Source organism: Equus caballus, chromosome 23 (assembly GCF_041296265.1).
Source record: "Equus caballus isolate H_3958 breed thoroughbred chromosome 23, TB-T2T, whole genome shotgun sequence".
Taxonomy (NCBI): Eukaryota; Metazoa; Chordata; class Mammalia; order Perissodactyla; family Equidae; genus Equus; species Equus caballus.
The window spans coordinates 20650770-20668683 of NC_091706.1; the positions used below are offsets into that span (position 1 = coordinate 20650770).

The 17914-nt window shown below is 40.6% G+C and overlaps 1 protein-coding gene across 12 annotated transcripts in view; it reads left to right on the forward strand.

Moving 5' to 3' along the window:
* The window catches only part of LOC111772073 (solute carrier family 28 member 3), a 65117-nt gene that overhangs the window by 21380 nt on the left and 25823 nt on the right, over window positions 1-17914 (forward strand). For 4 of the 12 annotated variants that reach the window (XM_070248951.1, XM_070248946.1, XM_070248947.1 and 1 more), the window contains exon 2: window positions 1-16949. This exon is cut by the window's left edge. In XM_070248951.1, the coding sequence (XP_070105052.1) occupies window positions 16825-16949 (125 nt within the window). In that variant the 5' untranslated portion in view covers window positions 1-16824. The remainder of the gene's footprint in view (window positions 16950-17914) is intronic. The other 8 variants (XM_070248952.1, XM_070248948.1, XM_070248953.1 and 5 more) reach the window with 6 other exon arrangements.

The window sequence follows — 17914 nt, forward strand, 5'->3', positions numbered from 1 at the left end:
TAGGACAGCACCAGTTATGAGTCAGTCTTATCCTTGGTAGGAAATTAGCCATCCTTTCTTGGGAGATAATTCCAGAGAGAAAGTTCCTAGCCAGAGCACTATTCTCAGAGTCTTAGTTTCCCCCAGCACCTGGGATAGCGCTTGGCACCCCTAAGTGCTCAGTACACATGTGTGGAAGAAATCGTGCAAAAAGGGGCTCTTGTCTGTCTTAACCTGCAGAGTCCACAATGGAAAGGCTTTCTCTCCTCCTCAGCTTCCTCAGTGATGTACACAATGATGGACACATTTCTGTGAAGGTAGGGAGACTGGTTCCCCCAGTTCTGCTCGGACACCCCACCCTCTGAGAGTCAGCCCCCAGCTGGGGAGGCTCTGCAGAGCCACGCTTTCCCCTGGGATGCTCCCAGCTACCTCTGCATGTTTTCTCGTGGGTGCAGTCCTGACACATCTTTGAGCAACACTTGCACACCCCCTCCACAGCCACGTGACTGTTGAAGCAGGTTTCCTGTCCCCCTCCCTGGTCCAGGATGAGGCCCCCTTCACAAGAGTGGCTGTTGGTGGCATTTCCTCCACATGTTCTGCAAGGAGAGCTGCAGCATTCACAGGTGCCGTCTTCTGCATAGAAGCCCCTGTGGGGAGGAGACAGCAACTGGGGAAGCCTCCAGCCCAGGAGATGATTCCCACCTGGGGGCAAAGGAGTCAGGGCTGTGAGCACGAACTGCTGCTGCTGTCGACCCAGACGAACCACTGGATCTCCTGAGGAAGTGTGGTAAGAGATCACGTCTGCAGAAATCAAGAAAGGGACAGGTGTCATCCTGGGAAATTCGGTTTGTTTGGAAACAACTCGTGTTAATGCCTATCTAGTTTAGTCACCTTCTGATTTCCCTATTTTGTCTCTTGTTTTTCATTTTACTTTTTTTTTTGGTTAAAGTAGAAAATGCTTTTTATTCAATGTAATACTTTTATAATGAAAAATTTAACAAATTAGAAAAATTATTGTTAAAAGCCTCAAGAGGTTTAATGCCCTATAAAATGGGAACCTCTTTTGCTTCTTGATGCTCTGAGCCAGCGTCTGATGGCTTCTTTCAAACACACATGTAATGTTTACACACAGCATCAACCACATCTGGAGCACCTGTCAGTGGAGTTTGTATTTGTGTGACTGACTTTCTTCCAGGTGGAATGTGGGGACTGTATGTGTATTGACCTGTCACACTATAGATAACACTCCCTGCTGTGTGAACACAGTAAATATGAAAAAGCCCAGCCCTCTCAAATGTAATTGAAAGATGAGGGACATACAGACGATGTTTCTTTGGAGGGAAAACTGAAGAGAAGAGCTTGTTTGAAGCAGGACAGTCATAAACCAGTTTAGAGAAGATGGACTTCGGATATCATAGGTACCTAGTCCAAATGTTTTCTATCATTCTCCTTGTATTTCTCAGCTGTTGCCATAAGAGTGCTGTGCAAGAAAACACCCCAAACTCATTCTCACTCATGTATCTGTGGGTAGGCAGAACTAGGCTGAGCCTGCACTCAGAGAGGCACACGTCCTTGTACAGGAAGAACTCAGGCATGCGCTCTGGGGAAGGAGGCCTGACTGCAAGCTGCACACTGGGTCTGATCTTCACGTCCCTGTATCCTCTCGGCACAGAGGACCACTGGGGCATGTTCTTCTCTTAGCTGTGACAGAAGCACAAGAGGGCAAGTTCAACATGGCCAACACATTTTAATCTGCTTCTCTCCTGCTAACATCCCATTGGCTAAAGCAAATCAAACAGCCCAGCCCACAGCCAAGGGTCAGGGAAGGCCATTCCACCTCTCCTGGGAGGTGCTGCAAAGTTACAGGCAGAGGGCAGGGCTGCAGGGAGGGGTGAAGAATTGCAAGGAATAACTCAATCTCCTAGAGTCCTCTGTGAATCCTAGAGCCAGTACGGGGCTCCTCCTCTACGGCATCTGTACTTGATGTTTTAATCAACTCATTCACATCCATTTAACCGCTATTTCAGTCATTAATTTCTTGTGTTTATTCAGTAAACAAAAATGTATTGGATGCGTCAGGAAGAAATAGGACAGGGGTGAATAAAAGTCATATTTCTAATGTCATTTTAAGAAAGGAAAATTGAGGAAGAAGCAGTTTAGGTCGAAGAGGGGGAACTGAATAGTAACCAGATGAAAGCTAAGACCAAGCTTCCTCACACAATGGCATCCTTAGCTTTGGGACCACGATGGAGATCACTTGAAGAACAAAGACATTGCTACTTTGTCCAACCAATCTCTTAAAATGAATTTGACTTTCAGTTCTGTTCCATTGATCTGTGTGCCTGTTTTTGTACCAGTACCATGCTGTTTTGATCTCTCTGGGTTTGTAGTACATTTTGAAGTCAGGGATTGTGATACCTCCAGCTTTGTTCTTTTTTCTCAGGATTGCCTTAGCAATTCGGGGTCTTTGATTGCCCCCTATGAATTTTAGTATTCCTTGCTCTATTTCTGTGAAGAATGTCATTGGGATTCTGATTGGCATTGCATTGAATCTGTAGATTGCTTTGGGTAGTATGGCCATTTTAACAATATTAATTCTTGCACTCCATGAGCACAGTATATCTTTCTATTTATCTGTGTCCGCTTCACTTTCTTTCCTCAATGTGTTATAGTTTCCAATGTACAGGTCTTCCACCTCCTTAGTTAAATTTATTCCTAGGAATCTTATTCTTTTTGGTGTAATTATAAACAGGATTGTTTTCTTAATTTTTCTTTCTGATGGTTCATTGTTAGTGCAAAGAAATGCAAGCAATTTCTGTATATTTATTTTGTACCCTTCAAATAACTGAATTCAGTTATTAGCTAGATCTAATAATCTTTTGGTGGAGTCTTTAGGATTTTCTATATTTAGTATGGTGTCATCTGCAAACAATGACTGTTTTACTCCTTCCTTTGCAATTTGGATGCGTTTTATTTCTTATTCTTTCCTGATTACTGTAGCTAGGACTTCCAACACTATGTTGAAGAAGAGTGACAAGAATGAGCCTCCTTGTCTTTTTCCTGTTCTTAGAGGAAATGCTTTCAGGTTTTCACCACTGAGTATGATGTTAGCTGTGGATGTGTCATATATGGCATTTATCATGTTGAAGTATGTTCCCTCTATACTCAATTTGTTGAGGATTTTTATCAGAAATTGATATATAATTTTATCAAATGACTTTTCTGTATCTATGGAGATGATCATATGATTCTTATCCTTTGTTTTGTTAATGTGTATCATGTTGATTGATTTGTATATATTGAACCATCCTTGCATCCCTGGAATTAATCTCACTTGATCATGGTGTATGATCCTTTTATTGTATTGTTGAATTTGATTTGCTAATATTTTATTGAAGATTTTTGGATCTGTGTTCATCAGGGATATTGGGCTGTAGTTTTCTTATTTTGGAATGTCTTTGTCTAGTTTTGGTATCAGGGTCATGCTGGCCTCATAGAATGAGTTTGGGAGTGACCCTTTTCAATTTTTTAGAACAATTTGAGAAAGATGGGTATTAACTCTTTTTTAAATATTTGGTAGAATTCACCTGTGAAGCCATCTGGTCCTGGCCAGTTGTTTGTTGGGAGTTTTTTGATTGCTGTTTCAATTTCATTACTCATAATAAGTCTCTTCAAATTTTCTATTTTTTCATGATTCAGTTGTGGAAAATTGAATTTTTCTAGGAATTTATCCATTTCTTCTAGGTTGTTCAATTTGTTGGCGTATAATTGTTTGTAGTAATCTCTTATGGTCCTCTGTATTTCTGTCGTATTGGTTGTGATTTCTCCTCTTTCATTTCTGATTTTGTTAATTTGAGCCCTCTCTTTTTTCTGGATGAGTCTGGCTAATAGTTTACCTATATTGTTTATCTTTTCAAAGAATCAAATTTTAGTTTCATTGATCTTCTCTGATTTTTTTTTTTAGTTTCTATTTCTTTTATTTCCTCTTTGCTCTTTATTATTTCCTTCCTTCTGCTAACTTTGGTCTTTGTTCTTTTTCTACTTCCTTCAGGTATAAAGTTAGATTGGGTATTTGAGATTTTTCTTGCTTCTTGAGATAGGCCTGTATCACTATAAACTTCCCTCTTAGAAGTGATGTTGTTTTATCTCATAGATTTTGGGCGATAGTGTTTCTGTTTTCGTCTGTCTCAAAGTATTTTTTGACTTCCTCCTTGACTTATTGGTTCTTCAGTAGCATGTGGTTTAGTCTCCACATGTTTTGTGTTTTCTCCAATTTGCTTCTTGTAATTGAGTTCTAGTTTCATGCCATTGTGGTTGGAAAGGATGGTGGATATGATTTCAGCCTTCTTAAATTTACTGAGACTTGTTTTGCAGCCTAACATGTTATCTGTCCTGGAGGATGTTCCATGTGCATTCAAAAAGAATGTGTATTCTGAGGTTTTTGGGTGGAATGTTCTATATATATCTATGAAATCTCTTGGTCTAATGTGTCATTTAAGGGCAATGTTTCCTTGTTGATTTTGTCTGGATGATCCCTTGATGTAAATGGAGTTTTAATGTCCTCTACTATGTTTGTGTTACTGTCGATTTCTCTCTATGTGTCTGTTAATATTTGCTTTATGTATGTAGGTGCTTCTATGTTGGGCACATAGATATTTGCCAGTTTTTTTTCCTCTAGTTGGATTTTTTTCTTTATCATTGTGTAATACCTTTCTTTGTCTCTTGTTACAGTTTTTGTTTTAGTCTATTTTGACTAAAGTAAGTATTGCTACCTTAGCTTTCTTTTTGTTTACTTATGCATGGAATGTCTTTTCCATCCATTCACTTTCAATCTCTGAATGTCTTTAGATCTGAAATGTGTCTCTTATAGGCAGCATTTTTTTTTATCCATTCAGCAACCCTATGTCTTTTCAATGGACTTTTTCATCTATTTACATTTTAAGTAATAAGATATGTTCCTATTGACTTTTTTTTTAATAGATTTCTGGAAGTTTTTGTAGTTCTTTGCTGTTCCTTTCTTCTCTTGCCCTTTTCCATTGTGATTTAATAAGTTTCTTCAGCATTATGTTTGGATTCCTTCCTCTTTATTTTGTGTATTTATTAGAGTTTTGGTCAGTGGCTACCACAAGGTTCATATATAACAGCCTTAACATCTTATTGTAGAAAGAGTATAACATTCTTAGTTCTTATGTTAATGTAACATGTTAATAAAATATCCCTCTAATTCAAGAAAGTTGCTATTTCTGATGTTTTGTTTTATAGACAATAAAGCAATTAATTTGTTGAGCTGTTAAGTTGTTGCTCATGGGTTTTTTCTCCCCTAAATTTAGTACCAGAAATGAAGAAGGAAGTAACAGGTAGACTGTTTATCCACACTTAAATTCTCTACCTTAAGTTCTCTTGTTTCAGCTAATGCACTTTAAAAGAACAATGGAACCTCTAGAAATGTCAGGTACCCAGAGACCCTAACTTATTCTGTGGCCAAGTCAATTGGTAATTTCATCATACTTTTAGATAAGAAATATTTCTTTTCTTTTTTGTTTTGGTCTCTTGAAAGCCCATTTTTATTATAGGTCAGTATTTGGGTCTCTGTGTTTCTCCAGAGTGTGGCCACTGTGATAGGAACACGTGATGGGACTAGATCAATTCTTACAAACACCTTAAGTGAAGGTGCTCATATACATGACACAATGCATTGGTTTGGCCTCGGCCACCTCCTGTCATGCTCCCAACAAACTTTTTGGACATGTATTTCACAGGGTTGTAGGTCCATTGCTGGTTTTACAAGAAGAATGACAAGGCTGGTGTTTTCCCAAAATGCCTGTGTAGGGAAAGACACAACAAATCAGTCTCCTTTGAAGTGGTTCATGGTATTACAGTGTTGGATAAGGTCTCATGGGTAATCTGGGCTCCCTTCCTGCTCAAAATAGAATCTCTATAATTTTACATTAGCTAAATGTTGGCACCCACTCATTGCCTACTGTGTGCACTTCATTCATTTATTTTTTTCTCTTACTTCTTCATTTACAGTTGATTATCAAGACTTTCTTTGCAAACTTCTATTGACAAGATAGCTTGAAATACTAGGGGGATATGTTCTCTAACAAATCTTACATCTTTCATAGATTAAAAATGTGCGAGTGGGGGCCGGCCCCGTGCCCGAGTGGTTAAGTTCACATTCTCCACTTCAGTGGCCCAGGATTTCACTGGTTCAGATCCTGCGCATGGACATGGCACTGCTCATCAGGCCATGTTGAGGCAGCGTCCCACATGCCACAACTAGAAGGACCCACAACTAAAAAATTATGTACAACTATATACTGGGGGATTTCAAGAGAAAAAGCAGGAAATGAAAAAGAAGGTTTGCAACAGTTGTTAGCTCAGGTGCCAATCTTTAATAAATAAATAAATATATAACTATGTACCAGGGGTGCAGAGGGCTTTGGGGAGAAAAAGGAAAAAAAAATTCTTTAAATAAATAAATAAAAATGTGTGAGTGAGTGTTTGTGTGCTTGTGTGTATGCATGGATGGAAGAATTTTCACATCAAAAATGAACACTTATTTCCCAAGATTCTCAGATGACCACTTCTCTTCCCTCCAAAATGATGACTGAGAATTCATTGTGTCTTTTGTGAAGAAACATATCTTCTTTTTTGTGTCCTTTGGAACTAGATTTTATAATTGGTCAATGTTTTGGTCTCTGGGTTCTTCAGAGTAGGTACTGTGGAATACAACTGAAATTTATCTCATCTTAATTTGTCCCAAATCATCCTTAAACATCAACATAATGGAGCTACCCTTGAACTTTCTTATTCTTCAGGTGATAAGCAGGCCATCCCAGGTTAGTGATTATCAACCTGGGAAATATTAGAGCTGTTTCCCCTCTCTCTTTCTCTTCAAGAGCATTCGATGGGTAGACTTTTCCAGGAAGTCAGCAACTCCACGGGAAGCTTCCAAAGACACACATAACAGCCTCAGTGACATCACTTAATCAATACACATTGAGATCTTAACTAAATTTTATTAATTGCTCCGAATCAGTATGACTCACACAAGGGAAAATTAGAAAAGATGTAGCTCAGAATGTGTGATACGAATGACCCTGACACTCAGTCAGTTATCTTTGTTGGCATCTTACCATTCTCTTCTAATACCTCCTTCCTCCCTTGCCTTTCATTTCCTCCCTTCTCTCCCTGAGAGTCAGGCTGGCAGAGTTGGCTTGCTAGTCAGACCTGCCTTCAGACCCCAGCTGTGCTGCTTATAGGTAGGGTAACCACAGATACAGTAACTCTCAGAGTCCTGCTTTCCATGTCTCTACAGTGAGAGAAAATGATTCATCCCTTATGGGACTGGTGTGAAGACTAAATGAGAGGATGTGTGTAAAGTGCACACACAGTGGCTCAGTAAATGGCCATTCCTTCTGCTTCCTTTCTCTGCTCTCCCAATTTCCTCACTTGTTGCCATTCTACCCCATTTCTGAGGCTTTTGCTTTATTTTCCACTCTCTTTTCTCTCTGTTCCACACCTGGAGTGACACCAGGAAGTATTGCCTGGTTTCTGTGATGGCGCTCAAGTTAATAAGCCTTTGAGCCTTGCTGCAGAGAAAACTAGATTCAGAGGGAGGTAGACCTAGATCTCGATGATAGTGATAGAGATGAGTAGAGATGGACATAGAGAGAAGTGATTGTCCATCCTGCCGTGCTGGGTGGCAGTTTTCTTCCTAGTTTAGAGAGAAAAATCTTCTCTTGTTATCCTGTAGACTGACTGACTGATGTATTCATCCTGGGGGATATGATACAAACACAGTTAGCCTTGGCAGAGCAATGCTAGTCAGGGGATTGTCACAAAAGTGGTCTGCATGACACCTGACATGAGGGAGTCCTTCCCTGAAGGCCTTTTAAACCTGAGAAGTCCACTTAACCCAAGAGAGAAGGCAGCAGAGAGCTAAGCAACAAGTCTGTTGCCAACATCAGTCCTCACTAATCACCAGGGAAATGCAAGTCAAAACCACAATAAGACCTCACCTCATACCTCTCTGAATGGCTATTATCAAAAAGCAAGAGATAATACGTGCTGGCGTGGATGTGGAGAAAAGGGAACACTTGTGCTCTGTTGGCTGGAAGGTAAACTGCTGCAGCCACTATGGAAAACATTATGGAGGTTCCTCAAAAAATTAAAAACAGAAATACCATTAATCCAGCAGTGTCACATCTGGGAATATATCTGTGGATATCTGAGCCCCCATGCTAACTGAAGCATTATTTACAAGAGCCACCTCATGGAAATAACCTAAGTGTCCATTGATGGATGAATGGATAAAGAAAATGTGTATATTCAATGCAATGGAATATTATCCAGCTATGAATAAAATGAAATCCTGTCATTTGTGACAACCTGGAGGAGGGTTAAAGGCATTATGCTAGGGGAAATAAGTCAGACAGAGTAAGACAAATACTGCATGATCTCACTTATTTGTGGAATCTAAAAAAAAAACTAACTCATAGATTCAGAATAGATTGGTGGTTGCCAGGATTGAGGGTGGGGTGGGAGGTTGGGGAATGGGTGAACTTGGTCAAAGGGTACAAGATATAAAGTAACAACTAGTTGCCCCAGTCCATACAAAGTAGTTAATTCATCTTATCAGTGTCAATCAACAAGCAAGTAATTTCTCGAAGCCCAGTCCATTTTAAATCCCGACAAACTTGCTCTTCCCTTGTAGTACCCTGAAGGTATTCCAGGTCCTTATCACTCATTAAGTGGGAGAGGCAAAATTATTGTCTTTATTTTTTGGACCAGAAAATGAAGCTCAGAGAAGCGACTTGCCCAAGTTTCCTCAGCTAGAGTGGAACAAAGCTAACTTACAATTCAGCTTCTGATTCCTAGTGCAAGATTGTCTGGTACTCTACCATAACACCAAAGTATTTGCCAATATTCTAAATTCCTATTTAAATTTGATTTAATTCCTAAGTCTGAGGAACTTTGTTTTCATGTATCAGAAGATATCTCTGCAGTTGGTCAGAATTAGGATTGAACTCTCCTATCACATATACACCATCAAGAATACTTACCACCTCAGAAACCTGAGCTTAGTTTCATCCTTCACTTGACTTTCTGAGTCTCTAACGCTGGGGCCTGAGAGATTCTCTTGGGTGTCCAGAGGCACTCAGGTTTCACCAATGTCAATGGGATGGAAACAACCCCCACGGGATTGGGAGGTGTTCAGCCTAGAAAACCAAATGGCCAAGTGTCTATTTCTGCCTACTTTATTTTATGCAGTGTCAGCTTGCTGTATTGGACTACACACACTCCCTGCAATTAAGAAATCCCATACATCCACCCTAAAGCGCCCTATTAAATGTTGCCCTCACCACTGCTACTTGTTAACACTATGTCCACGACTGAGGATAATGCATCACCAGCCTTTCCTCAATTAGACCATGAAAAACTTAGTCTTTATTACACTAATATTCCTTCAATATCTTCTAGAATAGTGTTTCTAATTCTCAGTACAGATTCACACACGATAATGACAAAAGTTTCATGAAGTATACCTTCCATCACTCTGTGTGATACCCTCTGAGATGTCCTCTTCTCCCTTTTAATGAGGGTTATCATGCCCTGAGTAACTTCATAACCCACTAAGGGGTCCTAACCGACAGCTGTAAAATACTGTTCCAGAAAAGCAATGTATACTCCCATTGCATTTATCCAGTAATTCGACAAATGCCTGTCAAGCATCCTCAGTGTTCCACGTGCTGGTGCTGTAGGGTTCACACACATCCATTTTCCAGGAAGTTGTAGTCAGTAAAGTCTCCATAACAAAACGCAATCAGAGAAGACAGTAGGAAGAAAGTGCAGAAGATGCCTCCGCCTGAGCAGATGCAAGAAGGCGTCATAGAAAGCAAGAACTGAGCTGTGCCCTGAAACCTGAAGGGAGCTAAGACCTGGACATGTGGGCATGACTGTGGGAAGGAGGGGACCGGAGGCCTTAACCAAGGGCAGGGGTGGTCTGAGCTAGGGCCAGGGTCCTGTGAGGTCCTGCAGATTGAGAATCTTCTATATGGGATGAGAAGTGCTTGTTTTATAAATGCTGTCCAGTGGCCTGGAAGTGGCAATGGTTAAATGTGCAAGTAAACTCCTTCCATCCAGCCTCTAGCAGGAGAAGGAGAGGCTTCTGTTAGATGTGTCATTGAGCAAAGAGGCACCTGCAGGGAAGCCAGGTCTCAGAGCAGGTGTGGAGGGGACGAGGAGCATCCCAAGAGAAATAGAGGACAATCGTTGTGGGTACAGCCCTGTGGCCTCTCCATACTCACTTACTGGTGGACACCTTTCTTCCCGGAAGAAATGATCAGACGCAAACATTGCTCCCACACTACCTGTACAAATTGGCGACCCAGATGGGACCTCTGTCCCCCTGTTCTTGCAAACATCCGTTTTCCAACAGATGGAGAACATGTTCACGATCCTGGAGGTTGAGCCTCAGTGGGAGGGACTCTCCTCTTTGTGTTGGTGCTGCCAGCCTGCCATTGCTTCCCCATCAGGAGACCCAGCAGCCACTCTGAGCATTTTGCTCCGAGAATCTCTTGATGGAGGTCAGTGGCACCAACCCCACAGCACAACTATAAGCATTATTTCTTTAAGTTGTCTCACAAAGTCAGCTGCCTCAACCTTGGGTTAAAAGCAGCCTCAGCCTTGGGTTCGAGTCCCAAGGTTTGTGTGTTGGAGCCTGGCTTCTGGGTTCAGGTCCTTGTCTGGAGGTGGCCTGGCTCAGGAAAGTGGAGTCCCAAAGTGGTTGGAAGGATTGTGCAACTTGGCCACCCCGGAAGAACCGATGCTCAGCTCTGGCCAACAGGAGCCATCCCTGCTAACTAGTCACTGGGCAGTGAGGGCTTGAAGCCCATTTGAGTTTGTCACTGCTGGGACTTGAAGCCCCTTTGAGGGCCCTTTGGTGTTTTGTATTTTGTGAGTGACAGAAGGAGTTGGTCTCTAGACTCACTGAGTCTTATCTTGTAACTGGAACAAGGCGGAGTTAGGTCCTTACAGTCTGAATGTTAACCTTTGAGCTGTGTGGAACAAAGTAGCTGGCCACACCCAGCAGAGGATCCTCATAACCCTCTGTTTCCTCAACAGACAGGCTTCCAGGCCTCTGGGATCTCTCTGTCTCAGTTTCCTTACCAGCCGTCCTTGGGGAAGCTCGATGCCCCTGTTCTTCTTTCCCCCTCACTTCCTGCTGGAGAGGTTCTGTCGGCCTCTCCTCTCCCAGGTTGGACCTTCCTGGGGTCCTTAGTCTCCTTAACCGTCCTCCTCGAGAGGGCAGCTTGGCTTTTGCTGGTGGAGGAAACAAGGCTTGGAACTTGAGAAGACGTCTGTGGTGAGTCACGGAACTCGTGCATGACAGGGGCCAAGGTACTTGCCCTCCTAGCACTTGGTCCGGTTTTTCTTTTACTGGATATTGGATCTGTCAGGGTTTTTTTGTTGTTTTTTGCTTTGCACTAACCTTTTCCAACAGGACCTGCTAAAAATGATGAGCTTTATTTAAAATGATTACATTTCTTTTGCCTAATTATATTTTAAATTAGACTGTGGGGATTGTGAGCACATATAAATCCACCCATCAGGCAATGCTAATTAACCATGGTAAGAGAGACCTCACCTTATATTGGCCAAAATGGGGCAAGCTCATTTGACTGAAGCTGGTGTATTTGCATATGTAATTAGAAACAAAGCGGGCCATGAAAAATTAAACAACCAATGGGAAGTCTATTTAAATTGTTTTTTTTTGGTGAGGGAGATTGTCCCTGAGCTAATATCTGTGCCAGTCTTCCTCTATTTCATATGCAGGATGCCACCACAGCATGGCTTAATAAGCAGTGTGTAGGTCCACACAGGGGATCTACACTCTCAAACCCCTGGCCACTAAAGGGGAGCATGTGACCTTAACCACTATGCCACCAGGCTGGCCGTGCCTATTTTGATTTTTGAGGCTTCTAAACAAGAAAAAAAATCCCATGCTGCCTCTTTAAGCAAAAGTAAATAAACAAATGTGCTGGGGAAAGAAGACCCAATCTGCTGCTCCTCCCTCCTCTCTTGCTGGGCCCCCCAACTTCAACTTCCGCAAAATTCCATATCTGAAACTAAGCAGTGAAAATAGGTAAACTTTTAAAATATTTTAAAATTGTAATGGCTATTTTGGGAAAATTTTGTTCCAGAAAATTCCAGAAATTAAAAGCGAGGATTCCAAACCTCTTACAATGGCATGCATTCTTTGATTAATACACAGAAGCTGCTAAAAGAGAAAATGACCTTAAAACCAGCTGTAAAAAAGGATCCTTAGAGCAAAAAGAAAAAAATCTTTAAGACAAATCTTTAGCCATCTGAAGAGGTCACAATTTGGATCCAGCATTTTTTATATTTTGTTCCTGAGACATGGCTGAAATTTTTAAAGTTCTGTTTCTGATTGTCCAAATGTCTCTGTCTGTGTGTCTGGATTGTGTCATTTCTAAAGGAGGTGTATTTAATTGACTTAAAATAAGCACTTACGTAAATTATTTCTAAATGTGATAAAAACTAGCCCAGATGTCTTTCCAGTTAACATGATCTAAAATGATCTTTGGTAAATAAAAACTTGTTTAAGTCTATTGGTTTCATTAAAAGAGACATGTCCACAAGTTATCAACATAGGATGTCATATAAACATACATCCTTTATGAGTCAAAGAAACTCATGTTGTCTCTCTTACAGAATTTGTCAACAAAACTAATAACTTAAAATAATAGCTAATTTTGTCTAATTCATAAGGTTTTTATAGGCAATCTAAATATTCATTGGAAACAGGTAAAATAAATAGATGTAAAATGGTAAAAGCTTTGGGGAGAACTTTTAACAATAATGGTGATTTAATATACGTACATACAACAACTTAAAATGATGGCGAACTGCTCTGGTGTCACATAGAGACTTTGTGAGTAATCTGGACATGATTGTTAAAAACAAATGGCTTAAATGTAAGTGAGGTAAGAGTTTATGGATAGAATTTTAATAATAATTATATTTTATAACATATGTATTTAGAATAGTTCCAAAATCTTTTTTGTAAGTTAAAACTTTGAAGTTTTACTCGATTAAATTAAATGATAAAAAATTCATTAAATAGCAAGATAATTTCTAAAAGAGATAAAATGTCAGATAAAGGTTAATCTACTTTTGCCTTCTTATTACAAAACAACTAAAAGATCTTCAGGTCTATTAGTAAACACGTCTTATGTTATAAAAGATTATACTATGAAGTATCATGTTCCTAAATCTTATAAAAAGTATTTATAAATATGCCGACCTACAGAATACTAATGTAAAAGATAGTATATAATTACTTACTTCTTAGTTTTTGCAAACACAGTCAAAGTCCATAATTGCTAAAAGTTCTATTAATACATATGATTAAATTTGGGCCCAGCTTTGTGGCTGAGTTGTTAGAGTTCCACAAACTCCACTTTGCTGGTGCAGGTTCATGGGTTCAGATCCCAGGGGCAGACCTATTTTGCTCACCAGCCACACTGTGGAGGTGTCCCTCATATGAGAATATAGAGAAACATTGGCACAGATGTTAGCTCAGGGCAAATCTTCCTTGGCCAAAAAAAGAAAAAGCTACTAAAAGTTACTAAGGAAACTTCTTTGTATTCAAGGAAAGTAAAATGTATGTTTTCAGTAAAGAAGACATAAAGACTAGAGATATTTTTATTTGTTTTGTTAAAAAAGATAAATTTGTTCTACAGTACTGGAAAAAAAACGAAGGGAGACATAAAACAAATTCTAAATCTAAGAAGCAAGTGACAGAAAGTTTGTGAAAGTAAAAACTAGGATAAAAGAGTTTTATACATAGTTAAGACGACTAAGATTAAAATAAATTTGATTAAATAAACGAGTTTCTATATCAAAAGTAAGTTAAAACAATTAAACATTTGGCTTTCTCTCTCTTAAAAGGATAATCTTCTGAAAGTTTTGGTCTACTCTTGACAAAGAGATTATGAAAGGTTTTTTTTTTTGTTTATCTTTGAGTGAGTCTACTCACAAGACAGAAAATCTATGTTTCGTTAAAATAATTTCCTACGCTTAAGGAGGCTGAATTCCCTATTTTAGAGTCTTCTTTTTAGACTGTTCCACTCTGTCTGTGACAATTTCTGTTATCACCCTGATTAAATGGATAACTAAACATTATTTCCAATGTGACCAAGTGTTTTAAAACCTCTTGATGTTTTTTTGGCTAATTTCCCCAAGGTTCAAATCCTAAGTAAAGTCTTTTTGGGGGTTTCAGTGGGACTCTGAGACTTCTCAAAGAATTTGTTCTTTCTATAAAGTGGGAGATTTTAGACTAGTTAGGCTTATTGCGTGTATTAAATTACTTGCAAAATTATCAAATAAATAATAATAAACCTTTATAGGTTATATTATGTGGGTAAATGTCACTGATATAAGTAGTTCTTGATACCTGTTCACTTCTCAAAGTGCTCCAGATTTATCTGTAGGAAACTCCAAAAACTGACAATAGGGCCTGATACCAGTTCTGTGCAGTTAGTGGAGGTGGCCCTCAGGGTGCCCAACACCAGAAATATGATAGAAGAAATGAAAGATGACCAAGAGATGCAGAGGCAAGCTACTCTGCTTTGGTTGACCCTCCAGTCTGCTGGAGGTCACCTGAAGGAGAAGAAGAAGATGCTACTGGTGAGTGACCCTAGCCCCTACCATGGGACCAGAAGGCCAGCAATGAAGTTGGGGCCTAATCAGTGGCAAGTGCAGACAGGAGGGACATGGGGATTGTCCGAACCAACCCAAGAGAGGGAAGGGATCAGACAAGACCAAGCCATGGCAACTTCCCATGACTACAGATGATATGTGATGGGGCCATGGGGCTCCCCAGTTGGCTCCAGGCAACCAGTCCTCAGCTTCCCAGAAGGGCCCTGGGTAACCTTAGCAGTGGGAGGAGAGCATGTTGAATTTTCGCTCTATACTGGGGCCACACTCCTGGTGTTAAACACCCAACAAAGGAACCCTTTCAAAAAAGAAAGTGTGATATAAAAGGAGTATCAGTAGAGGAGAGACCAGAAGGTTTCTGGAGCCCTTGACCTGTGAAATAGGATCCAAAACATTAGGACGTGCTTTTCTATATCTGCCAGAATGCCCTGTTCCTCTCCTCGGAGGGACACATTATCAAAACTAGGGGCCTCAATAAACTCGGAACAAGTCAAAATAGAAATCCAAGTTCCCAAAAATCGGGAGGTCGAGCTCATGGCCTCGTTAGAAAACGCACCAGTACCTGAAAAGGAAGAAATTCCCCAAACATTCTAAGCTGAGTCAACTCAGAGGTATGGACACAAGGACAAATGGGACAGGCAGCTGGTGCCATACCTGTAGGGGTGGACTAAAAGTAGATAGACCACTGGCCTCTCACATAACAATGCCCCCTAACGTCAGAAGCCATATAATTCCTATAATTGAGAAACTTCTAAAACAAGGAATAATCGGGCCATGTAGCTACCCATGTAACACTCACATTTTACCCATTAAAAAGCCAGGAAAAGGGAAGTACAGATTTGTTCAAGACCTTAGGGCTGTCAACAAAACAGTCCAAGACCCACATCCTGTAGGACCTAATCCTTATACCTGCTGGCTAATCTCCCTGGGACAGCATGTTTCATACAGCGCTAGATTTAAAAGATGCTTTATTTTATGTCCCATTGGACCCTGAGTCCAAAGAGATTTTTGCCTTTGAATGGGAGGACCCAGACTCCCACCAGAATCAACAATACTGCTGGGCTGTCTTAGCCCAAGGATTTAAAAATTCCTTTACAATTTTTGAGGAAATCCTGGGCCAAGATTTAAGGGAATTAAAATTAAAACAAAGCACTGTCTTACAGTATGTGGATGGCATCCTAGCAGCTAGTCCTTCTAAGAAAATCTCTGATGAGAACACGGTGATCATTTTGAACTTCTTAGCCAGTAAGGGATATCAAGTGTCTAAGGGAAAAACTCTGGTATCTCAAGAGACTGTAAAGTATTTGGGGTTTATTATTTTGAAGGGGCAGTACCACCTTCCTCAGAGAGGCAAATGGTAATATATCAACTTCTCTACCAAGAACATGTAGTCACCTATAAGAATTCGTGAGATGGCTGGGTTCTGCCACACATGGATCCCTAATTTGGGGTTGATTGCTAAGCCTCTCTATGACAAATTACAGGGGCCAGAAACGGACCCCTCTGAATGGGATGAGCTATGTGACCAAGCTTTCAATAAGCTTAGAAACTTACTAATAGAAGCACCTGCACTGGTCTTTCCAGACCTGAGCAAACCATCTGACTTGTACCTTCATGAAAGACAAGGGATAACTCTGGGAGGATTAGCACAAACATTGGGACCCTTAAAGAGAGTGATAGCCTGTTTCTCAAAGCAGCTAGAGACCGTGGCAAAAAGACAGCCTCCATGCCTGAGAGCTGTGACTGCCACCTCTCTGTTAGTCAGGGATATGAACAACTTAGAGCCATGCTGGTGACCCACAGAATTACCTTAGACCAGCGGGAAAAATTCTACTCCTCTACCAGCCCCTATGACAACGCCCATGCTCAGGAGGAAGTAATTACAGAATACGGACCTTTGACCCATGCCCTCAAGAGTGAGGAGCAGGGTAAAAGTAGAGGAGGGATTCTGTCACCAGCCACGGACTCGAACCCGCTTTTCTTGTCCTGCCTAAACTCTAATCTTTTGTGTTTGACCTGATTCTTTTGTCATCTTGAAAGTTACAGACATTCTTCTCTCCAAGAACTTTGGGGTCTTGAGCATATGTGGTTTCAGCTATGCACGAGGAAGAAGCTCTAAATGACAACCACCCTGGACCCAACCACTTTGAACTGGACCAGACCGGCGGAGACCGCAAGCACAGGAATTCCACCTATGCCAAGAGGCGAAGAGTTGTACTAAAGTAACCTGCTCTCATTTATATTGTAAATTCTCCTCTGGGAGGGGCAAAGCAGCCATTTTGAGATCATGCGATGCATGTAAAAGCAAGATTTCAAACCACGCATGTGTAAGCTTCTGCCCACCTCTACATGTGATGATAAAACTTCCCCTTTGAATATTCATCCCCTACGCCAAATAAAAGTACCCACCTCCCCATACTCAGGGAATCATAACTTTTGTGAGTTATTCCCTATGGTCTCCATTTTCTTTCCTGCATGCCACAAACAAAATTTCTGCTTTGTGTGACAACTACTTCTGGTGTAGGTTGATTAACTTGCCAAGAAGGGGACACATGTTTTGTCCAGTAACATACCCACCACCCCATAACAAAACTCTGCACAGAAACAAAGACATGCTAACAATTCTAGAACTTTCTGGGAAAGCTATGTTACAACCTACTAGTTAATAGTTCTCATAGCCATGAAATTCTACTTTATGTTTCAAGTACCTAGTGAAGTCTGTCAGCCTCCCGCTAAAAAGTATGGTGAGCGAGGACAGGGAACCACCAGCTTACTCGAACTTTGTGGAAACAGAAGAGATGATAGTTCATTGGATTTTTACTTTTTTTTTTAAATCAACATTTAATAACAGTGTCTTAAAAGCTAATGGAGGCCCTCATAGTCCAGTGAGAAACACCCTTGTCCTATAATTTGCTTTCAGCTTTTGGTTAGTTCTCCATCTCCCTGCTCCATTTCACAGAGCACGTTTTCTCATCTCTGTAACCCCTCAAGGGCTGGCACATGCAATTCACCAAATCACATCCATTCAGCAAAGACGGATCCAATACATGGCTGATTTTAGTCTAAACTGAAATGAGTTTCCCATTTCTATATTGTAGGACACGCACTTCATGACTTTGGTCGTTTGCTTGCTTGATGTACAACGCCCCATCCAGCCTTAGCTGCCAGTTTATTTCATGATTTTGGT